Source organism: Festucalex cinctus, chromosome 3 (assembly GCF_051991245.1).
Source record: "Festucalex cinctus isolate MCC-2025b chromosome 3, RoL_Fcin_1.0, whole genome shotgun sequence".
NCBI classification, from domain to species: Eukaryota; Metazoa; Chordata; class Actinopteri; order Syngnathiformes; family Syngnathidae; genus Festucalex; species Festucalex cinctus.
The window spans coordinates 20,988,399-21,013,662 of NC_135413.1; the positions used below are offsets into that span (position 1 = coordinate 20,988,399).

Sequence of the window (25,264 nt, forward strand, 5' to 3'; positions counted from 1 at the left end):
GAAAATAAATAACCTTGTCTTCAATGGTGATACAGTATTGTGCAAAACCATTAGTCCACCATTAGATTTGCATGTTTCGCAATCCCATAATGCCTCTTACTAAACTACATACCGCCGCCAGGTAGAAACTGTTAATACAACTAGAAGAGCATCGTCTTTGTGTTTGCTTGTCCCTGTATCCATTACCCCTAACACGTTATTCATGGAGGTCAATGAACAGACAGGAGATGCCATTATGATGCTGTGACGTGGACGGGTTGTGTCGATGCGAAGGACTCACTCCTGTATGTGCACCTTTAGTCAAATTGTCTGCAATTTCTTTTCTTCCTTGTCCCATGCACCACCCATCTACAAATTTTTGTGGAAACAGGTTTGGTTTTTGCATATTCATGTTAAACAAATCTGTCCATTTTATTGGTTTATAATGTCAAATTGAATGCACTGAAAATGATGGAAAAAGAGCACAATGCTGGTGGTGGCCCAAGACTTTTGCACAGTATCGTACAAGCATGCATCTGTTATAAGCTTTTACTGCAATGGTTAGCCATCAAAATGAATCATCTTAGAATATACATGACAACCCTCTAATAGAGGACCGTCGTAACACTCCCATAACCCGTAAAACCTGTAAATAACACGGCCCTTTTAATGTTCAGGAAACTGCACTACATAATGAACAGTGGGGCTGATTCATAAATAAGTTGTTGTTTATGCTATCTGTAATGGCCCCTTATCAAGAATGTTTATTTCTTCTGAGAAGCTACATTTAATTGCCCTTGTTGCATAGAAAATGAAACGTTTGAACAAGATGTAAATTATCTCACAGGAACAACTCTTTTGTTTTTCAAATCTAGTTTAGATCACAGACTTCATCAATATACTATTTGTTATTGCCTTTCGTAGCTAGAGAAATAGCTGAATGCAAATGAGCATCAAATTATGGCAAGATATGCTCTCACAGGGGAGGGGAGCCGTCAAGCAGTTGCAATAATAACAAGCTAGAACGCTGCCATGTTGTCACAAAATTCCTGGAACATACATTTGATATGGAAGCAGTATGATTTCTGAGATACTCTGTCACATGTAGTTAAAAAAAAAAAAAAAAAAAAAAAAGAGCGGGTGAATGAGTATGTACCTGCTTCTCCTCGCAATGCCTTTTCCACAGCTACGCCTCTCTCCTCTAGCTGCCTCTGCTTCTCCTCCACCTGCTCCAGCTGCCTTTGGATAATCTAATTGTTAAAAAAAAATATATACATTTTTTTTCATCAAAATCAACAAAAATGCGTCAACATACAATCAAATGGATCTTCAAAAGCTCAAACAAATATGCAACCATTAAGACCACCTATGAAATGCACTTTGCATTTGCAATTTAATCTTATTAATGCCGAGACGGAGATTATCATAATATAGTTCGCTGAAAATCCTCAACTACGCCCAGTTTCCTCTTCTATTGCAGTGGCTTTACTCATTTACATATACGGTATAGTGGATAAAAATTAATTTCAAGTTACTTTGCATGGAGTCAGACAAAAATAAAACATTGTAACTTTTTTTTTTTTTATGGTTGGAGAGATTTGAAAATTTTTCGAAATGTCATAGGCAAAGCTTAAAATTCATCCTGTGCGATCACTAATGCATTTCCCAAGTAGTGCTTGTCTGCGGGATGCATGGTAAGCAGCTTGCTAACAACATTGGTCACCGTGTTAAACCACTAGTTCTTTTTTTTTTTCTTTTTTTTTTAAGGTTTTACCATCTGTTCATCTATGCAGTTATTGTCAAAACTTCATTAGCGAACAGTCAAAAGCATGACGAATAAGTTTGATAAATACTGCAACATACTGATAAATATAGGAAGATAGTGAAGCCGAATGAACTGCATGTCAGGGCTGCCCTGTATTTTCATACATTTGTAAATTCAGAGCATTTAAATATGTAGTTGTAAAATGCTCAATCTGAGAACCAAGAAACCTTTACTTTGAAAGTTCTCCTCTGCTTCAGCGTTTATGCAACTTTAATCAGTGTCATGTGGTAGCTGGAGAAAAACAAGGGGCCCTATGGCGCACTGCTAAGAGCTGCTGACTCGGCGGCCTGGGAGGAGTATTGCGATGTGTTGCACAAACCACTAGAGTGAATTCCTTCACCAAGGGATACAGTAGTTCACTGTGCACATGATCAGAAGAGACTTCAGTTGTGCAAAAACGTTGCATAACTGCATTTTAAATTCACTGACATAATACACAATATTATTAGGATTCTGTTTGACCCCTTGCTGAATTCTTAAACCACTGAAAACAGCTACATAAAAAAACAGCATGCCCCCACTCTCAGAGGAATTTATAGAGCTACAGAAAAGATAGATTATTAATATAAATACATATCTGTCACTAAAAATTAGATTATGTGACACAAATAGCGGGAAATATTACATTATTACAAATCAATAAAACAACATGATCATACTTGTATTTTGTCGTAAGATTTTTTAATTGGGCTATTAACCTGGGCCCGGTGTAACCGCTTAAGTTCTTCCTGCTTAGCTTGTCGTCGAGCAGCTTTCTGGACTCTGCGTGTCAACTTGGCATTGAGTTCCTCTTCTGTGTAGGTTTTCTAAAGGAATCAAAACAAGGCGTTAGATCATGCATTTATTAAAACCAAAGAGATGTGCATCTGGCTAACAGCTCTCAAGAACTCACTAACAGGAAAATTAATTATGTCCAAGACACGGTGGTGGACATTGTTGACTAAGCACTGAAATGTTCACTGGCTTGGAAAATAAACTGAATTGTCTCTCATATCCTTTAAATCTTTTATAATATATGCACAAAGGTGCTTTGTGAAGTTAATCTACAAACAACACATGAATCAAAAGTTCCACAGTGTGCCTCTTTCATAAATATTAAAACATAAATAATCAATGCTGTACATACACAAACCTCGTTGGACCTCTTAGCATTATTGTACACCAGGAAATTCTCTTTACAATAGGCAATACATTTTGAGCCAAAACAAATTGCGTTGAAGGACATTAAAGCTTGAATGAGGCAATAAGGAGCAAATAGTACCAATAGGAAATGTTTGTCCAGTATCCGGACTGGAGTAAACATCATGTTGCAGTGACAGATAGGCAGGTTAATGTCATACCAGCCAGAAAGGGGCCTTTGACATCAGCGGATGTCTTTGTGACCTAAAAGTGAAGCGCTGCTGAGAAGTCGTGTTTGGACAGCGGTGTGTAAGTGTGAGTGAGGTGGTTGCCGTGATTCCACTCGTCATGCATCCAGAAAGGACAGTTAGTTGTAGGCCAGACGCTCAAAGACATTTATAGAGTACGTGAACTGGAACATGCGCGCACATGATCAGGTGTGCAGGGGGTGTTATTGATGGCAGTGGATGTGATACTACCTTTGAGGCATATGATCTCTTGAACGCCAGTGCATGAGGGACATAAACAGACTTGGGGAGGACAAAAGAAAACAAAACAAAACAAAAAAAAGAGTAATCAAACATGATTAAATGGGTTAATGGCTACATTAAATTCACACAAAAAAAATGCTTAAAATGATAGTCGCATTGAAACTAGTGAGTTACATGTACAAATCATAGACAATGCTACTATTTCCCAACAAACAAAAACAAAGTGGGTGAAACGATAAAATATGTTAGGTTAAGAAATAAAATTAGTCAGAGACACTTACGAATCAAGATTTAAAACTGTAATGCTGTAAAAGCAAAATTCATAATCTATTACAATTTTAAGAAAAATATATATAAATCAAGCCTCTGTCAATCATCTGATTAGTCAAAATTAGTTGGAAAATAGTACAGCATTTCTGTTCACATAAACTTGAACTCTTGTGAGAGCAGGCTTATCTAAAGCACTAACACACAAACAAAACACAAGCTATTGTAGTTAACAGCGGCTGGGGACCGGATCGCAAGCAGTCAGGCGTGACATGTTTTTGTGTATGCAGCACAATATTTAAGTATTCAACAAAAGTAATAGTGATTTCCCCCGTTTCATTTAACTAAATCACATAGTATGGCTGGTCAATTATGGGGGGGAAAAAAAATAAAATAATAATAATAATAATATTTTGATTGCTTTAGACGATGAATGAAAACATAATATAAATAATATACTGTTTTTCTTTGCATATTGTTATATTACCTGTCTGTGTTCCCACAGAAGCATAATTAATGAATGCTAATCTTTTAGCTCATCCACTGATTTTAAATTGACTGCTAGTATTAGTTGTTTTAGCTTTATTTTAAAATACAATGTGCTGTCATTCATTTTGTTGTGCGTTTAGTTTTACAGGTAACACCAATTGGAGTTCAAACATCTTAAAACATGCTAAGGGTGTGCAGAAGACTTTAAAAAAAAAAAAAAAAAAAAAAAAAAAAAAAAAAAAAAACTGAATTAATTGCCCAACCCTTGTATGTGTGGTTGTTTCCATTGTTGAGCAAGTGACTACATGTCTGCCCTAAACCTAAATGGGTCTATCTACACCACCAGAAGCACACAACAGTAAAGCAGGGGAGACAATACATTTGAATTTTAGGCATTAACATGGATTTAAATCACAGAACTCTACTGTTAAAAAATATTTTATAAGCCTACCAGTAATCTGTAGATTTAAAATACGCTGTTATGTTACCTTAATGTTTCTAATGTGGATTCATCAGTCATTTGTTAGTCAAATTTGACATTTATCAAATACAAAACATTTAATTTTGACAATATATGAGTGAGAGTGATAATAAATACATATAAATATTGGGGACAATGCACAATTTTTCCAATTTAGATAGGATTTGTAGTAGAAAATGTGCTAAAAAAAAAAGTAATTAAACATGTTATTTGCCTAAAATTCATTTTTAGCCATCTCCTGCAAAATACCTCCTCATTGTCTTTTTCCTTTTCGCGATCAGTCACTTTTCCCCGTTCTCTTTCTTTGGGCTTTTCTTTCACCCTTTTTCTTTCTTTTAATTCCCTCTTTATCTCTTTGTCCAATTTTTCCTCCTTCATTGCTTCCTTGTGCATGCCCGATACTAGGTCAAAGATGTCCGTGTGTCGCTATAAATGGAAATTATTCACAAGCAAAATGTTTTTAAAAAGGAAAAATGTGCAGTCGTGGTGTTAATGATGAATACTTGTAAACCATTATTTGCTTTTCATTTGCCTTTTTTTGTGCGTGCTACTACAAGTACTCTTCATGTAATAAAATTATGTGATTATGAGCTGAAGTGAAAGTGAGATGCACTTAGGCTACACAGCCTCAATATTTTAGGTGGCGATAAAAGATCATTCCAGTGCATGTTTTTAAAGTGATGGCTGCCACTTGAGAACGCTGTTGTGAAAAATGCAATATTCATAATGACTCACATCTGCCTTTGACTTCTGGGACGATCTCTCCAGAACATCATCGCAGGACAGGTCTGAATCCTCAGAAAAGCTCAAGTTTCTGCGCAATTTCACATCTGTCACATAAGGTAAACAGAACAAAGTCAAGCATCCAGTCACAGTCATCCTCAAATAGCTTGACTAAAACCCAACTTGAACCATTTTTTTTTAGCCTCACAGCATCCATTTTTACCTGCTGACTTTCCAAGAGGAGATGCTCTCTTCTTCTCAGAGTCCTGAGTGGTAGAGCTAGATGACGGCGTACTGCGACACGACTTGTCATCTTTCTTCTTTTTGTCCTTTTTGTACCCTGAGAAGACAGCCTTCCACAAAGACTTGTGTTTGGGCGGTGTCTCTTCCGCACCTGAGAGGCGGCTACCGTCGTTCTTTGCCTTCTTCTCCTTTTTGTTTTTGCGGGGTGAGAAGAGAGAACTGCGTTTCTTGCTCTTACTCGTGGACGAGCTGTCAGAGGACGCCACGGAGCTGTCCAGACTCCTGTTGCTGCTAAAGAGACGCTCAGGTAGAGTCTCTGCCTTCTTTGATTCCAGAGCTTTTACAGCAGATGTATTTGGAGAAACTGCAGACTTTTTACTTTTTCCACACACCTCTGGAGTGACACTCCAGGCTGCTTTAGGTGGGGCAACCTCTTCTATGTTGGACTCTTTCATTTTAGTTAGCTGCATGGCCATTGCTTCTTTTAGGGCCTGACTCTTAATGGACTTTTCTCTTGCCCTTATCCTCTCCTCAGCTATCTCTTTGGCTTCAGGAGAGAACTGCGTGGCCCTCTGAGTCTTAGAGACTGGATTGACAGGAATAATGGGTTTGCCGTTTTCCATTGCTAAAGCCAGGTGAAAAGGAGGTCTGTCTTCTCTTGCCTTGCTAGTAGCTGGAGTGGAAAACCTATTCATGCTTGTCTCTGGCGTACGCTCATCAAAGTTTTCCTCCACATCATCAGCAAATGGAATTTCTTCCACTGTCTCCACAAAGGACTTCCTCAGCTCCTCTGACCGAGGCTTCTTCTTCTCCCTCATGATAACAACAGGTGTTTCTGCTAGCTCTGCTGATGGCGACAGCACTTTCCTGGGTGCAGGTTTGGGTGCCGATACGGGACTCAGTTGGGTTCTCTGTGCAGGAGCAGGAGTGATTGTTTTAGGTGGTTCTTTGGTGAGCTCGCATGGAGGTTGTTCTGTCCCGTTGCTCCAAGAGACATGGTGTTTCTGCTGCCTGAGGACCGCAGGCGATTGATTAATAGGCACAGGTGGCGGTGGACTGGATGGTGGGGTGAGCATGATGGAGTCGGGAGTGGTACAGCTGTCACTGTTTGCCGTTTGGCTTGTTGCCATACTACCATTTAGGCCCAGACCTGAGCTGCTGCTAAATTCTTTTGTGTCAGGGCCATTACTTTTACCCTCCACAGGAGCAATTGGTGTAATAACTTGACCTTCAAGAGTGATGTTGAGTCTGCGAATCACAGTGCGTCCAGTAAAAGCAGATTTCTGATCCTCTGATACATCCAGAGTCTCTTTCTTGGCAGGGGTGGAGTCTTGTACTGGACTCTTAACAACACTCTTCTCCAAGATTTTACTACTGCGGTCTAAAGGAGAAAGACCAAGACTCTTTCGGATCTCAGCACTCTTTAACCAAAATTCCTCAATAATATCAGTCTTTTTTGATAAAGACTCATCTGTTGAGGAATCCTCAGACTCTGGTGTGCCTCTGTCAGTTCTGGCCATGGGTGTTGATGTGATATTTGGGATAGGTTGGGTTCTGACAGGAGATTCAGATGCCACCGGTGATGAAGGTTCATGGCAGGGCAAAGGCTGTGCACATATTGGGGACAGTGGGTTCCCTGTGAGAGGGCAAATTGATCGGTGAGGGTACACTGGAGACTTAGGTGGGCATGTGTCTGGCAATGCGGTCGGCTGGGAACGTATTGGTGAGCTGTCCTGAGACTTTACAGGGGATCCGACAAGGGTTTCCACAACCCGATTAATTGGAGAGCTGGCAGGGGAGTTGAAAGGTGACTTGTTGAGAGGTGAGCAGGGAGCCTTCACAGAGGCAGCACCTGGAGATGCAACAGGGGAAGGGTTGAAGAAAGGTGAAGGGCTCTTGGAAGCTGGTGATGGTGTCGTCCGCTCGACTTTTGATTCCTCAAAAACCAGTCGTTCTGGGGAAAGGGTGTCTGGAGACTTCACCTGAGAGTCAAAACATGTTTCTATTTACTTGAATTAAAAATAGGTCAAGAAATATTGCACACAAAAATGCACATGTTTGTATAAACAGGGATTTGAGATTATCTGACCTGTCTTTCAGGTTCTATTGCAGGTAAGACTGGTGATAGGACCGCATCATCTTCTTTTGGTATGAGTTCAGTGCTGGATGCTCCTGAATTACACAAACCAAAAACATGTTCCTACATTTGTCACATAAGAAACACATCCAAGTCCAAAGTCTTTTGGAATGATTGATGGCATGTACCAGTATCTGAAGTCACTCCCACACTTTCAGATGTTTCATCGTCCTCTGGAATTGCTCCACTGTGCAATGACGGGTGCAAACGTGCCTCAGCTTCAGCATCAGAGGGGATGTCATCTAGAATTAAAATGCCATTTAATAAAGCGGTTCTACAATTATTTCAGTTTGTGAACTATTGTTAGAAATTCAATAATACTTTCATCTACTTACCTTGGTCCATTTCTGTACCAGGTTCAATATCTGGACTATCTGCTTCTGCGTCCAGATCATCATCCTCACATGGTTCTGGGGTGACAGAAATAATATAAAATAAGCCACAAGTATTTTTGGTCAAGAACATTTGGCAACACAAATTACATTTGGCTTTTGTCTGTTTGCTATATTTATTTACAGCTGTTCCATTAGTCACATACTACAGCTGACTAGAAAAAGATCCAATCAGGGAAAAAAGAAAAACTTTATAATCAAGATGTAGAATGCTGTTTTAAACTGATAATAAGCGCCAAAATAAATCTTTGTGGGGTTTCAAAAGAAAATGTAATACATAACATAACTTTAACGTTAGTAAATAGAAACAAAAAGCAGAGTAGCTTATAAGAAAGTCATGCATCTTCCATTTGTAATATTCAAAAAAAATAATAATAATAAAGCAGCAACCCAGACACGACAGCCAGTTAGGGCAGGGATAGGCAACTGGCCTTGATTAATTTTTGAAAATAAAAAATATGCTAGCCCCTACTGGAGAGCTGAGTAGTTAAAGGTTATTAGTAATAACAGACATCACTCACCAGCACCTTCAACACTATTGTGTATCAGAGAAGAACAGAGAGCAGGTTATGGCTTCTTGTCTGGACTTGCGTAATAATAATAATAATAATAATAATAATAATAATAATAATAATAATAATAATGTCTTTCATGTGAAAAGGTTAAATGTTCAATCTGTCTAGTTTTAGATGCTGCAGGCCATGAAAGATTTCAACTTAAGTTGCTACCATTATACCAATCTCAAAAGTACACGTAAAAAACATTTGTTTTCAAGTAGATAATTAGTTACTAATTTTGTGTCCTCCCTCTGAGAATTAAAATATTAAGACACTCTTCTTCTGTACGTTGATTCGATTTACAAAAAAAAAAAAAAAAAAAAAAAGGACATGTACACATTTGGTCCATGCTTAAAATGCCATTTTTGTCATACCTAAAGTTAGAAAGTGTGCAGTCTTGTGTGCCCCAAAGTAGTACTGACGAAAAATTCTGGCCCCCTCCATTATTTAAGTTGCCCATCCCTGAGTTAGAGGAGAAGCAGCGACTTATTAAATCGCAGATGAGCCTTCTTATAAATGACACTAGAACCCCAAAACAACCGGCATTGTAAGAAACTTATTACAAGTTACAACTTATTACAAGTGCGTTCATATGGACGATCCAATTTGAGCAACTTTCTACAAAATATTTTAAACCAGTGATAAAACAAGTTTACATCACTGCAAATAAAACAAAGTTATCAGGAATAGATATTAGCTAGCTGTATCAGCAATGTGTTACAATAAAACGACAACAAAAAGTAGAAAACAGACATTCCTGGAGTTTGAAAGGGTGAGAAGACAAGGTGAAAAAGAGGTCATGAGTAGACCGCAAGAAAAATGAACTCTTGAGAATGGCAGCCTTCCAGCATGCTTGTGAGCGTGTGTGGTTTGTGCATGCTTCAACAGGCCAGCCAGAAGACAGCGATAGAAATACGAGTCTTATAGACGGGATGTCGTGCTCCCTCGTAAGTCTGTGCTACCTCCAGACATTGAATCCAACCAGACTCGCACTGCTTCGTGCCGGGCAGATGTGTGGGCAGGGGCTACATTCAAACCAGAAGATACAGCTCAATGGGGATGGGTGTCAGGGGAGAAACAGCAAAGTAACAGGACACATGGGAAAGAAAACAGAACATAAAAGAACAAAGAAAAATCAAAAGCATTGACAAGAGGGTTACGTGGTATACTGGGATGGAGTTGAAGAACTTTTTCAACCCAGAGGAACAACAATGACTGTAAAAGGAAAATTAAAAGGTTGAGCACATAATTAACACATTCCAGGGGAAAAAAAGCTATGCGACACTGCACAAATGTAAAAACATCTGAGTCAGGTTAGTCAGATGGAGGCAGCTCCTCCACTGATGTAATTAGACACACTTTAATCCTTATTCCAGTGAGGTCGACTTGTCTAGGGTGGGCCCAGCAAAACTTTCCCTGGTCTTTGCTCCTCTGTGTGCTTTACCTGTAGAAGAGGGCTGCGTGAACTCAAGGGGCTGGGAGGCTGAGGCCAGTTGGCCACCCCTGTCGGTCTCAGAGTCTTCATGTTTCCCCCCCACAGCCAGAATCGCAAGAGGATCCAAAGGCTGTAGGACTTGTTGAATTCGTAGATTCTTGGCTGAATGAGGGTGTCATGTGTATGTTTCAGTGTTGTATTTTTATGCAGATGAAGAACACGTGGGAAAGATAGAGAAAAGGGAAAACAGGAGGACAGGAAAAGACAAGACAAAAATGGGGAGAGAGAGAGAGAGAGGCACAGAGGAAGTTAGAATAAAGATGATAAAAGAGGCACAGCTGCATGCATGAGCATAAACTGCAAAAAAGTCAAAACATTGAAAATTAAGGTAAAAAAAGAAAACTTAACATGTTAACCTATAATTTCAGTGCCTAGGGGAAGCCACACAAATGAGAATAATCTATTAGACAGCAATTGTATAGTTATGTGTAAAATAAACTGCAACAAAAACAAGACAAAACGGCACCATCCTTGAATAAGCAGACCAAACAGCTGGAGTTGGCAAACTCATACGAAACTGCAAATACATCCACAAGCAGTTGTGCTGCTACCTTTAAAAGTACAAACATCATCTTCGTCTGTGAGGTACTTCTCCAGCCAAAGGCCTGACTGGAGCTCCCTGTCCCAGGGGCAGTAATCCCCCTCTGCCAGCAGGCCAAGGCACCAAGGCAGAGGCCCCCGAAAAAAAATATAATTCACATAAAATATAAAAGAAGGGAAAAGGTGGGAAAAGTAGGACACATTAAGGACAAGAAATGTCGAGACATTACACATGAAACAGACTTCAAACTAAGGTAGAACAGCTAGGGAATGGTCTTGACTTGACAAAACAAATGTTAAGAGACAAATGGGAAAAAATAAATCACAATTTGTAATCACAACTGTACCTTCACTTGAATCTTCATCGTCATCTTCCTCGTCTAGTTCAGCGAGAGCCTCGTCCTCTATATCACAGTGGCCACCTCGAAGTTGGGCGTGAAGTTGTACTGCCTCCTTCCAAGGGACTCCTCCAAGGTCTGAAGGGCTGCGAAGTTTCTGCTCCTCCTCCACCACCTCCTCCTGGTCATCTTGTTCGTCATCCTCCTCCATGTCCGAGTCTGAGCTACTGCAACAAAGCAAGTAAGGCAAGTGTTTTGTCTCAAAGTTGGTTCAACATCTTCCAATGGTACTACTGGCAGTAGTATTGACATTTAGTCCACATAGGGTGACATGATCCATGTTCCACACAGATTAACAATGATATAATGATACGTTTATAAGAAAGTCATGCATCTTCCACTTGTAAAAAATAAATAAAATAAATAAAAAAATAAAAAAATCAAGAGCATTTTCCTCTGACAAACCAGCAATAGCAGACCTGAAAAAGAGGTTTGGGAAAGGATGCTCTTCATCAACGCATGATCTCTTATTTTTAACAGTAGCCTATCCAAAATGGCTGAAATAACTGAAATTAAAAAGTCAAATGAGAGTAATCCTCATCCCCTCTATGCCATTCACTTGCAACAGATTGTCATGAAGATCTCTGTTATAGCTCATTACTTTTTTTTTTTTTTTTGCTAATGCAACAACTCGTTTTTAGGTTGCACCAATATTAGAAATGTGGTGCTAAAATGTAAAATGTTTCCATTTAATTTATTCAATTATTATTATTATTATTATTATTTTTGTCATCCTTAATCACTCCCTGTCAGTTCCTATTGTTGGGGTTTTGCATGGCCTAGGATGTTCAATTGGTTTGGTATGATTGATCTTATGATAGCTGGTATATGTGTATTTATACTTGTGATTGAGCTTCATTTTACTTTATACATGCTTTGGTTACAGCATTTTGTAAGCATATGCTTTTAAATGTATTATTATTATTATTATTATTATTATTATTATTATTATTATCATCATTATTACCATTATTATTATCATTATTATTATTATTTGAATGTGCTTTTCATGGAAAAAAATAACGTGCACTTTAGTATTCTATCTTACCTGGAGCCCAGGTCGATGTCTGTGGCTTTATCAAGCACACTGCTGAGATTATGCTCTGCCAGTGTCTCCTCTGGCACCTCCTCCAGCTCCTCCTCCCTTTGCAGAGACAGTCGGTAGTTCTCCAGCTCAATTCGCTCGGGTGTTCCACGTAGCCGCTTCGCTAGGCTTGGCTCCTGTAGGCCATTGGCTTCCGGTACTGCGGTTGAGAAGAAGAATGTAGAGAGACACCCCATGTGAAATATCAGTGTTTCAGAAGGGCATGAAGATACAGTCGACTCCCGCTATTCACAGGGGATAGGTATCGGGCCGGCCTAAGAATAGCAAGCTAATACCAGTGCCGGCTGTCCTTGAGTCTGTTTTACAATAGGGAAATAGAAATGAGAAGAATAGTAAATTGATATTAATTTCATGTAATTTAGAGAAAAATACGACATTGGGATATACAGGTGTAGGTCTGTCTTTAAAATGATCTGTCATATTTTTTGGGGGGAAATTTTATGGATCAAAAGTACAAGTGTTACCGGTGCTTGGTATCGCTATATCAGTGGCTCAAGACTCAACAGTTGAGTACTCTTACTGGTATAGGTCTTAAAAAAGTGGTATCAAACATCTCTATTTGTAATTATTAATTACTATAAAAATCTTTTTTTACATTTTTATACCAATGACATTTTTTTTTAAAAATGCTGATGAACATTTCCCTGAAAAATGGGGAGAAACTGGAGGGGCATTTGGGGGAACCAAAAAACAAAAACAAGAAATATTTCAAAATATTAGAAAAAAAAAAAAGAGTGAAAATGCAAATACGCAAGAGTATGCGGGGGTTGACTATCAGCAGACAATCTGGTCGTTCTAAGAAGCAACGTTGCTGTAACAAAACCAACCAACTTTTGCGTATTCTTAAATATCTCTTCGTGTTTAAGAGTGCATCAATTGTGGGCTTGTGTGTAAGGGTGCACATGGGGGAGTGCAGGGGTGTGCGTGCGTGTGAACAGTATGTGTGTCCAAATTCACACAAAACAAATCCACCCACAGTTTCTAACAAGTTATCAGTATACTATTTACCATATCACTATTCTCCACAAACGTATATATGCATACAAGACAAAGTGACAAGAAGACACTGATATTTAAATCTAAAACTGAATTTATTGAATTTGATATTATTTCTAATACAAATAACAGCAAACATATACAGCACAGCACAGCACATCATTGGCATATGGTGGGTGCTTTGCCTTTTTCCCCCATCCTGAGAAGCAACTCCAAAAGATTTATTTTTCTTACTTGTGAATCATACTAAAGTTTAACTTTAAAGATCCGCCAGTTATCCATCCACTGATTGGAGGAGGAATAAAACTGCTTAAAATACTTAATGAGCACCGACAGAACGTGTAACTTTGTAACTGGCTTGCGTTAAGGAAGTTGGTTCGTCATTCTTATTTTCTTAGTTTGTTTCAATTGAGTTTACCCCGTCACCTAAACAAATCCAGACAGTAAAAAGTTAAGACAGTTTACAGTAATATCTACATACCTGACATAATTATTCAACCATGATTAAACTAAATTTGCACAGAAGCAAAATTATGTCTAGAGAAAGTGAAACCTCAAATTCCAGCTTGTCGGTGATTTGCTCAATCCTGGAACGTTTGCTGTGTTATAAGATATTACCGAGTTAGTGGGCTAATACATTCATTACGCACACTTGAATTACTTTACAGATTCTAAAAAGATGTCCAGTTGGATGAGTTCATATTGTTATCTTATTTAAACCGACGATCAACCTGTACTAGCCACATACAGCAAACAGGCCCAACTTTAGTCCCTATGAGTCCAAATACTCTACTCTGCACTAAACATCAAACTATTGTTTATAAACACTATGCTGAGAGTGCTACACAAATTAAAGAGAGGTTGGTGTTTACAGGAGAAGATGGTAGTAGAGAAGGTCCAATTGCAGCCACTAAACAAAGCCCAGCAGCCCAGCTAGTAGTTTTAAGATGCTCTGAAAGGTGGGGTAAAGGTAAAGCTCACAAAAGCACTGAAACAGGCACTTGGTCACAGTGAAGTACGTCTACTGCGGTCGTCTAGTAGGTTGATAGGTTATAGTAAAAGGGTGCTACTGTTCCACAGAGAGACATTAGCGAGCAGGCTCTAAGAGAAACACGTCACACAGGAGAGCTAAAGGTGAGCAGTCACAGGCCACTAGTGGATACATTCACAAAAAAAATCTGGAAAGAGGCTCTTGATTAAAACACAGGCATGCCAAAAGAGTGTGCCTTGCTGCCAAAAGGCGCTAGGATTATATAATTATTTTTTACATTTATTTAACATTTGTGCCTTGAGAGGTTACTCAAGAAAATTATTCAACTCATTGATTTTCAAGCCAAGAAAAAAAGTAGTAGTTTAAGATGCACCATTCACTGTGCATCTGCTGCTTGTGCAAATATATATATATATATATAAAAAATAATGGCTGCAGATACATCACAAATGATGCATCTTAAAGAAATAAATCATTTACTGAGGCAAAGAATCACACTATTTACACAAACACTCTGCAAGCATAGAGTCAATACAATCGATCACAGGAGAACATGCGAAAGCTTAACCTATGTAGTCCCATGGAAGTTAGTTGGGAAGATAAGAAAGGAGAGAAGGAAACTAAAACGGGGAGAGGAGGGCCATGCTAGAAGAAGTTGAGCAGGGCATTGATGGTGAAACAGCAGAGGAGATAGATGCAGTAGCTACACAGGAAGGGAGAGTCAAGGGGATTGTGTGCCACCTGGTGGCACGTCCAAGAAAGTGTGCGGCAGACGGAACGCAGAGAGACTCCGCAACCCACGGCCATGCCCACGTGGCAGGGCACAACGGCCAATGCATGAGAGGAAAGTTGGGTACCTGAGGGCCGGATATCGGTTGAGGGGCCTGCCACTGCCATCGCCCTTCCGGGGGCATCCACCATCGCCACAGGAGTTGGGGACTCCTGGTTCTCCTTTGAAGGTTGAGAAATTAATGGTTGATATACGCCTCAAGCCAGAGTGTTACAAGATATTATGTTTCCATTAAACTACAAAAACGTTTTTCTTCACTTTTTACCTAAACAATTCGAATGAATTAAATACCTTAGGTGTAGTTGGAGCTGGGGAGGGAGAAGGTGCGGGTCTCTTTCTTTGACCATAGCCAGATAGACGATAACAGTAGTGTGGCTTGCAGTAAAATTTACCTGCAGATAAAAATGTACAAATGCGCATTCAAATAAAATGTACACTCAAGTAAGACTGTCATGCACAACCGACAGGCTTTCTGTTGCTCCTCAGTAGATAATGTTTGCCATTTGGGACCGGGGAGAAGAGACACAAGAAGTAAATCAAAATTTGGCATCAAATGCACCATGTGCTGCTATTCGTGCATCTAGCACAATGAGGTATGTCTTAAACATGGTCAGGGATGATAGCCACCAGCTTGCTTTTCAAAATGGGCCTAAGTGACTCAAAATGAGCAAAGAGTAAGGGCAAGTAAAGGGCCTGCTTGAGGATTCAAGTAACATGACATGCGGTTTTGCTGCTGTGCCTCATTAAAACTCACCAAAAAGAAATAGACAGGGCACAAAACAAATACGCAAGCAAATACAGGCACCCTGCCAGCCTCTTATGATGGTCTTTTTTGGGGATTTATTTTCACTATATTCTACTAAATTAAGTTAAAAGGTGCACAAAAAAATATGGATAAAGGGGCCTACTGTGCATCAAATGTCATGTTACCACTGGGAGGCACACAAACAATGCCTGCTTTTACAAACAGTGCACAGGTGCCTTTGGGTTAATGTTTCACCCATTATTACACCTTACAAGTTGAATGGAAGCAAACAGTATAGTGCACAGTAGATGCAGGGAAGCACCTGTGTTAAAGGGAATGTCATAATGCTAGGAAAGGATGTCGGTGTGTGAAAGCACACAACTGTAGCAATATTCCACATGTGCAAAATGTCTGCGCAAACGGCAAATCTCAATGAAAAAGAAGCTTGAATAAATGACTTTTTCCCTTAAAGGGATACTTGACTCATTGACCGACTTTCAACAGTAAGAAGATTTTGTATTTCTATAATCAAAACAATGTGATAACTATTATTTTTCATGTACAATTAATACCTTCAAAAACAAATTTTTCCACTTGCTGTTGTGTTGACTGAAGATGAGATCACCTGTGCTGAAGGAATAGGTATCGAGTCATCGACCAATCATGGCTCTGTTTGCTGACTAAACCCAGAAGACACCTAGGGACAATTCGCAGCGCCCAATTAACCTGCCATGCATGTCTTTGGAATGTGGGAGGAGACCGAAGTGCCCAGAGAAGATGCAGGCACAGGAGATCATAAATTGGACTCATCGGGTTTAGCCTTACCATCTTCAACGTCAAAAGCATAGGAGGACAGTCGGAGTGTGGTGCCACAGTAGTCACACTTGAAGCAGCTGCGATGGAAGAATTTGCCTTCTGCGCTCAGTCTCTCCATCACATACACTCGCTTCAGACAGAAATAGCAAACGTCGCTGCCTCCGATATTGACGGGGAATTCTTTTCTGAGGGAGCCCTGTGGAAAGAAATTGGAACACATCAGTAACAGGCAAAGTTTAAGCACCAGAGGGAGGTTAGATACGATATCAAGGCCCGAACTCACACACCCAGCCACTTCAGAAATGTGCTGACACAAAGTGTAAATTCAAATCTCATTATTCATTACTATCCAACAGGAGGCACAAACACAGCACTATGACAGACTGCTGATACTTGTTGAATACGCGTTTATTATTGCAGCAACAAATGACTCACTACTGCAGATTAAAGACAGATCTATGCAGTCACGTGCTTTTGATCACGGGCACAGCAAGCTTACCAAATCTCTTTTCTCAGGTAATCGTTTGGGCTCTTCCTGTGATTGAAGCTGATTGGCTATCTGCTCAGCCAATGAGCTAACGCCCCCTGTGTACATCCTTACATAGTGCTATGAAAAGTATTACAAGGAGAAACAGAAAAAAGTGATGCAGGAAAATGAAGACAACATGAAAAAGGGGATGCAAATGCGGAGGCAGGACAGAAACAGCACAACAGAAACAGGGACATGCAAGCAATGGTGTAACTAACTGTAATGCTCCCAGTAAAAAACACAATTATTAGTGGTTTAGGTGTGCTGGCAACCATGTCCAAACACTAACTAATCAAAGTAAAGAAATATCGAAATAGGATAACTCAGAGGTGCCAAACATACGGCCCGTGGGCCGGATCAGGCCCGCAAAGGGGTTTATTCCGGCCCGCAAAGGGGTTTATTCCGGCCCGCGAGGTGACTTTGTAAAGTAAAAAAATCAAATCAAATTGTAAAGTCGGACTAATTAATCAGCCGTCCACAATCTAAACATAATAAATTTGTACGTTCACAAGCAGTCCTCAGATGAGCAATGAATCGTCATTATTTTACACACAACTTAAAGTTACGGTTTGTTTACGTTTATTATTATTATTATTATTATTACTATTATTATTATTTTAAATCATAGACCGACATAAATGTGTTAAATATAACACAATTTACACAGATATAACAAGGATCAGCGTCCTTATAACGTCATTAACTGCGCCACGCAATGCATTCTGGGAACAATATATATCTGCAAAGCAGGTAGATTTAACACATCCGGGACGTATACCAGCAAAGTGTTGCCGCGTTCCATTTGTATTCATATTATTTTTCGGAACAATATGATGACAGTTGAGCTCCATAATTTAGGGCCGGTCCATGAAAATGGCGGCAATTGTTTTTAAGTTATATACAGTTTTTTTCCCGATGCGACCCCCTTGGTAATATATTTTCCTCCATGCGGCCCCTGAGCTAACATGAGTTTGACACCCCTGGGATAACTGCTTAATGAATGCTTACAAATAAAGAAATGAGCGAAGACATCAAATCATAGTGGTTTTAAATGTGTTAACTCAGTTACTAGAGTTTCTGTATTACTGCACTGCTATTGAAGACTACAACAAATTCACTACGAATGGGAATGACCAAATGATTTTTAATCACAAAATGTCTTCATGTAGAATTCTACGTCGAGCTGGTATGTGCAAATGTATGTTACAATTGCCTTGCTATTTTGATACATGACAGCAACCAGCAGACGCCAGCGTCCATCGCAGCCATGACTAATTTCCTGCCAATCAAACAGCAAATTAAAAGTAAGAGAAAGTTTGTTGTAGGACTTCAACTGAAAAAATGTTCAAGTGTCTGTAATATTACAAAATAATATTAAATGTGCTGAGAAGACTGGTGTGAAGTCAAGCAAGAGGTTACCCAGTTCGTCAATGTTTGCATGTCCTTAGAGAAAGGCCCTGCAGCCATCAAGGGGAGACAGCTCACTCAGTAGAGGTGTCTATGGAGCTTCTTTTAGAATGATAGTGTGTGAACTTTTTTCCGTCTGCTAAGGATAAGAGGATGATCATTGATCCCTCGCACCCTGCTGGCTCCTAAAACTACTTCTTTCAAAAAGAAAATGTCAAGAGTTTTGCGAATAAGATATCTCACTTCAGGGACAGCAATATCCTGAGGCTTTAGGTTGCATGAACCCTGATAAAGATGCACAACAAATGCGGGCACAGAGCTGCGTGCAGCTGAAAACTCTTTTCAAGTTTTATTCAGCCTTTGTGCTGGCAGTACAATGTGTGAATGAATGTTCTTGTCTGTGGCAGTTGTCAGCTTGGGATGCTGCCAGGCTTCCTTTAAGAAATAAATGAAACTATTAAGAGTTTAAAGCAATATTATTTTTATCTTTTCAGTTAAAACGCATACACGCACACACAAATATCTGCAACAGGACGGTACAATATTAGATGATTGATTAAAGACTCAAGCAAAAAATACAATGTTGCTAATTAGTCAATATATATCACAAGCAGACCATGGTAATTTTCAAAGAACTGAGACATAATTCCTTGACAGAACACGGGGTATAGTGCGTGTTAGCGTCAATACACACTACATTTCTTCTTCAAAGCCATTACCAGCTACCTGTCTTAAGTTGTCAGAAGAAACAGAAGACCCAGTGGCACTTTGGGTTCGGGCCAGGTGCCATTGTTCCATGAAAAAACGGGAAGGTTTTTTCTTAGGCTCCATGACAATTGGGGGAAGAAATGAAAACATTTCTGTTTAAGTAGTGAATTTCCAGATTAATCTGGGACCTGTTTAGATCCCAGATGGTTATCTTGTATAGCGTGTTCTTCAACTCAACTGGAACAATTTTACTTTCTAATACCGTATAGTCTTATCTAAGCAACTACGTACTGCATTTATTTGCTCAACAGTGCAGAAAAAAATGACCTTCTAAAAACGATTACACAAAAGCTATATAATAATGACATGAATGTGTAACCAACCTAAGATCAGTATACTGGCACAGTCTACTCAAAAGCAAAGGCAACTCTCCCTAAGAAACTGTTCCACAAAATGTGTAAATGTGCATCAATAACAAAGAAAATTTAAATCCATAAATGTAGATAATGACGTTTCACCTTCGGTCCAGTAGACTTGCCTTCCAATTGAGAAGCAAGTTGCTCGGCCCTCTCCTGAATACTAAGTACATATAAGGGCACTGGGACAGCGGAACACAAAGACTTTGCTGGATTCTGCAGGGGAATGCAATAACCAATAACCAATGCATGATTCCATTCAAGAACATTTTAAATTAGTTTTTGCTTTTTCAGCCATTTTCTACGATCACTTAAAATATTTTGTGTTAAAATGCAACGTGTTTCATTGCGGTTGCACAAAAAAAAAGAGCTAACCTTTCTACAAGATTCAGACGAGGAGGGTGACGAGCTCGGGTGCTCAGAGATGCCACGAGACAAATACCACTGCTCTAAAAAGAAACGGGATGGCTTTTTCTTAGGCTTCAGAGATAAGAAAGTTGAAAGGGTGAATTAGAGGATTAGAATGTGCAAATACTACACTGTAAACAGCATCCAAGATCTTTTAGAATCAAAGCATTGCGCATCTTGAGTTATCGTACACTTGAAAATTTAGTTTGATAGTCACAGCACAGCCATGCAAAGTGTTCACCTTTGGTGGCTTGTCTTTTTTACCCTTAAATTTGGAGAAAAGGCGATCAGCCCTCTCCTGTATACCAGGTACATGGATAGGTCCTGGATCGTTCAGGTGCAAAGGCTTCCACTCCTGCGCATGAAACGCCATTAAAACCCGACACCAATGGCCTACAATTCACCATGTACTTGGTCACTGAACACATCTTTATCTTATCACAAAAGTTCTGGTCTCATATCTGGTCTCACAAAAAAAAAAAAAAAAAAAAAAAAAAAAAGAAGAAAATGTGTGTATCCAAGCAGTAATTTTACCCCATAATTCACAGGTTTCTCGTAGTATTCAAGCTCCTCTTCGTCCGAAGTGACACCCAAATGCTTCAAGGCAAAGATAATTTGACTGAATGAATACTAGTTTCCATTAAGCAGATAGTTTCACAAAATGAGCCATGTGTGTTATTTCAGTATACATCATGATTGTGATTGATGATCAATGTTTACCCAAAACATGTATGTATTTGTATTTATCTATTTATGCTGCAACATAATGACTTCATATGGTGACAGGAAAGAAAGCATGAGCGCACTATTCTAGAACTACACAAAAAATGTGCACACCAAAGAGTTTAGTCACGTCTAAACTGACAAGAGGCTTCGACAAGTTGAAAAGTTGGCAGATGGGTCTACCGAGGATTTGTGGCAACTACAAATGGACAAAAGCAGCAGAATGTGTGTCACCTCAGTGTGGAGAGAGAGCGAAGAAGTGGAGGAGGAGGAAGAAAGGAGCAGAATGGTTTTCTTTGGGCAGCTCCGAGAGCCCGAGTTGGCTGCTTGGTCTGCAACACTTCTGGCCTTGAGGGACGAGGAACAGCAGATTCAGCATCAAGATGATGAGGACGATGACGACTAGATGACTAAATTAGCTTCTTGCTTCTCATCAATACCATTTAACAGTGAACTACAGCATTTAACAACTCATCACAAACTAATTATTTCAGTTGATTAAAGGCCTTAGCGTGGGTTCCCAAAGCTATTGATTAGTTTCACCACTTCCATGACATCCATGTGGACAGAAACACACACGCGCGCACACACCAACAGCAGCAGACATATGAACTGTAAGCAGATAAACATCTAGAAAGTTTAGCTGAGGGTTTAGAACGCAAGAATAAAAAAATAATAAATTGCATTGTATGCTTTAAATTAGGGGTGTTAAAAAAAATCGATTCGGCGATATATCGCGATACTACATCGCGCGATTCTCGAATCGATTCAATAATCGGCAGAATCGATTTTTTTTTTTTTTTTTTTAGGATTCACACCTTGAGCATGTAAGAATGTTATATGAACGGCACATTAAGCCTTAATATTTTTATTTTAATGCTGTTCAAATGTGAAACAGATTGCAAACCGTTTGTGTACAGTGGCTCACGGTTATAAGCCTCAAGTTTTAGATAAATATATTCATACAAATCTTACAGTGTACATGTACAAATTTACTGATAGTATTTTCTAAATTTGAATGGAAAAAAATCGCAACAATCGACTTATAAATTCGTATCGGGATTAATCGGTATCGAATCGTGACCATTCGTATCGGGATTAATCGGTATCGAATCGAATCGTGACCTGTGAATCGTGATACGAATCGAATCGTCAGGTACTAGGCAATTCACACCCCTACTTTAAATCAATGGAAGTGAAAACAGAATCTAAGGCTAAAACTAAAAGGCAAAGAAATTTTTAGGAAAAAAAAAAAAAAATGCAGTCTTAAAACTATACTACTCTATTTTTAGGTGCAGCACTGGGTGACTCTAAAGTTTCCGCTAAACAAAAACCTATTGCTCTTTTCCATTAGACTTTCCAGGTCAATGTTTACTGAAGTCTTGAGACCGTCCTGCTTTAGAAAACGGCCATAACAGTCATTTTTACATGCCCCAAATTATGGCCAATAAGCGACCCATATTGGCTAAAGCTAATAATCGAAAATGATAAACTTGTGGAAATCCAAATACAATGTTAACCTCAACTATCATCCAGGCAGTCTCCCTCTGCTAGGAACATGTGACACTGTACCCATCCCACCTATTTCTATATGGAGGACACCTTTTGATCTGAACTTTTGAACCCAATGACGTAGATGCTCAGGACCAATGTGGTGTTCCCTCCAGTGGCTATCGTATAACACGTTCTGAGGGGTCGGATTTTGGCGCAACGGCCTATGTCGTCGCTTTAATTGGAGAGCTTGTGGGAATTCTTGGCATGGAGTTTTAAGGCAGCAAAGAATTTTGGCACTGATGACTTTTCAAATTAATGTGTTCAATAACTAATGCACTGAAGAGGGGAAACTGCCATGATTTTAGTTTCTTTTGTAGAAGAAACTGTAAACTCCTCTTTTTTTTTTCCCCCCAAAAGGTGTTGCTGAAAAAGGTTGTAAATGAAAACAGCGAAGAAAAAAAATATTATCGTAAATATCTATTCTGTTAAAAATTTAAAAAAAAAAATGGCCTGAGCCTAGCTGTTAAAACAACATTCCAACTACCGGTATTTTTTTATTTTTTTTTGGTAAGACAACAGCAAACAGGCAGTTTATAGCGCTTAATTTGAATAATTGCCACTATCCCTAATTTCGCGCTCGTGTGTATTTGAGCAAATTAATCAATATCCAAGCAGTATGGGAAGATAACTGTATTTATTACTGTATGGCTTCTGATATATATTTACTGAATAAGATACATGAAATCTGTTCTACTTCAACTTAACTCATTGACTCCCAGCCACTTTCACTGAAGCAATCCCCTTCACTCCCGGCTGTTTTGCTTGATTTTGACTGATTTGGCAAGGCCCACAGAATATTGTGTTCTATTGCTATAAAAACATGGAAGCTACCAAAAGTAAGATTAAATTCTGTTTTTTCATCAGGGGAAAAAAAAAGGTATATTTCTATCTGTTTCGATTTTGCAACAATTAGCATTAGAATATAGCTAGGTTTCATCATTATTCACACATCTATTAAGAATTTTGAGGGTTTTTTCAACATGGCCCTGGTTGATCGCTTATAGTCTGCTGCCACCTGCTGGCCGCTTGTGTAATAACTACCATTTCTTTTCTTCAACCCTTCTTTGCCGTTGAGAGGCTGCATCAAAGCCTTCCGTATGCTCTAACATAAAAAATAAAATAAAAAAAACATTTAAAAAAACCAACAACAAAAAACGTATAAATACGTCTTTGGGACACTTAAAACATTTAAAATAGAACATATTTATACGTTTTTGGGAGCAAATGATTTAAGCTTCCCTTTTGCAAACCAATTCACTGCACTGAAAAAAAGAAAAAAAAAAGATTTGGATTTACTTAATTCTTACATATATATATGTAATTATTTTGAGCAAAAATAGGGGAAAATTACACCAGGTTCCCACATTTTCATCATTTGCTACTCATTTGTCCAGTGTGTCTAGGACACGGTGTAACTTTTGGGATTTGAAAGGGTTGGGGGATGGAGAACTACGAGAGCAGGACCACTAATCATACCTGCTCCCCTCTGTTGGGCAGCGTCTGACACTTGATCTTTTCTTTGTAGCGAATGCTCAGCTGCTCCTGCTGCTGTGTGCGTCTCTGAACCAGGACAGGAGAGGCAAGCGGGAAAGACTCTCACATTCGTTTTTTTTTTCTTTGTTAACACCACACATCAAATATCCAATCACTTGGTTTAGTAGTTCCGTGAGTAATACCAGAGATTTCCAACGTAACTACAGAGTGGCTCACACAACTTCAAGTCTAGTTTAATGCAACTATGAGACGAGACAGGGGAGTATTGTTAGTTGATGAGTCTCAGGGAGTGTCAAAACTAAGAGGGAAGTTCCACTTTTTACCTTTCTCCAAGCTGGTACAGGTGCTAGGCGCATTGGCTCGAGGGGTTTGGGTGGGGATGGGTGCAAAATACAGTCCAGATTGGGCAGAGAGTCCCCCTTTGTGGTTGCGTAAAGATGAGGAATAGCGGTCGGCAATGGCGGAAAAAGGCATGCAAGCCGTCATGGAACAATCCATGATGGGAGGAGAACAGGAGAGAGAAGCACACAAAAAGGTGACGCATGGATGCATGAATGGAACATCCATTATGTGTTCAAAATTAAGAAAACAAAAGTTGTGAGAGGACCATTCTAAAGAATTGCACATTCACAATATTGCCATCATTAAGCATATTGACAAGAGGAATAAAAAAAGGAAAAGTGAGATTGCAGGCATCAGCATCAGCCATGCTATATTATAACATGTACAATAGGCACAGTCAAACGGTTTTGACATATTGTAGATGATGTATTCTAAACGTGCATGAGTTGAGAGCGGTTCTTTTCTGCTTCAACAATGCTGCCCAGTGTAGCGATAACCCTCTCGTTCCCACAAAGGCACAGAGCTGTGTATATCAGCCCTCTGAGCCCAGCACGGTGAGGTCGCCTACATGCAACAGGAACAATAGTCTGCCTGACCAATGTCCATTCTGGAGCGCATCTCATTAAGACAACCGCCTACACCACCTCCGTCATCAGACTAAAAGGTCCAGTCTTACTTCTTCAGCAAAATATTCAACATAGGAATGAAAAATCCACAAACTCTAGTATAAATACCTGTCTTTTCAGTCCTGAGCCCTGTGAGGGAGCGTTTTCCTCAAACTTGGCAAGCAGCTGGGTAGCCATAACCTTGACTTTATTGTTGTTCCCTGCAGCAGCAGAGTCCATCTTCTTCTCTGACAGCAGAGCAGGGACAGTGGCCTGTCTGTCCTCTCGACCGGCCTTGGATGCTTCCTCCTAAGAAATAAATTACAAATTTGTTTTGTTTTTGTCATGAGGTATACAGACACCTAATATCCAGATGTTGGCATTACTCAAAAGGCCACCAACAAGGCGCATTCACACCTCAATCTTCTGGTTCCAAATATTACAAGATTTCCATGAACATTTGAGTATAAGCAATACAAGATGTTTATTTATTTAGTTG

General features: G+C 39.4%; 1 protein-coding gene across 23 annotated transcripts in view; it reads right to left on the reverse strand.

Moving 5' to 3' along the window:
* mical3a (microtubule associated monooxygenase, calponin and LIM domain containing 3a) overlaps nt 1–25,264 on the reverse strand; it is a 78,213-nt gene that overhangs the window by 15,353 nt on the left and 37,596 nt on the right. For 6 of the 23 annotated variants that reach the window (XM_077516601.1, XM_077516600.1, XM_077516604.1 and 3 more), the window contains 22 exons: nt 24,895–25,074; nt 24,142–24,237; nt 23,801–23,884; nt 21,005–21,118; nt 17,079–17,186; nt 16,589–16,775; nt 15,310–15,410; nt 15,086–15,179; nt 12,185–12,380; nt 11,086–11,303; nt 10,750–10,842; nt 10,148–10,300; nt 9,666–9,728; nt 8,090–8,164; nt 7,883–7,996; nt 7,707–7,789; nt 5,598–7,599; nt 5,387–5,481; nt 4,901–5,077; nt 3,403–3,453; nt 2,503–2,610; nt 1,136–1,229 (listed from right to left, as the gene is read on the reverse strand). In XM_077516601.1, the coding sequence (XP_077372727.1) occupies nt 1,136–1,229; nt 2,503–2,610; nt 3,403–3,453; nt 4,901–5,077; nt 5,387–5,481; nt 5,598–7,599; nt 7,707–7,789; nt 7,883–7,996; nt 8,090–8,164; nt 9,666–9,728; nt 10,148–10,300; nt 10,750–10,842; nt 11,086–11,303; nt 12,185–12,380; nt 15,086–15,179; nt 15,310–15,410; nt 16,589–16,775; nt 17,079–17,186; nt 21,005–21,118; nt 23,801–23,884; nt 24,142–24,237; nt 24,895–25,074 (4,486 nt within the window). Of the gene's footprint in view, nt 1–1,135; nt 1,230–2,502; nt 2,611–3,402; nt 3,454–4,900; nt 5,078–5,386; nt 5,482–5,597; nt 7,600–7,706; nt 7,790–7,882; nt 7,997–8,089; nt 8,165–9,665; nt 9,729–10,147; nt 10,301–10,749; nt 10,843–11,085; nt 11,304–12,184; nt 12,381–15,085; nt 15,180–15,309; nt 15,411–16,588; nt 16,776–17,078; nt 17,187–19,241; nt 19,341–19,741; nt 19,856–20,014; nt 20,120–20,288; nt 20,403–20,581; nt 20,645–21,004; nt 21,119–23,800; nt 23,885–24,141; nt 24,238–24,894; nt 25,075–25,264 lie in introns of all 23 variants that reach the window. The other 17 variants (XM_077516619.1, XM_077516614.1, XM_077516621.1 and 14 more) reach the window with 16 other exon arrangements.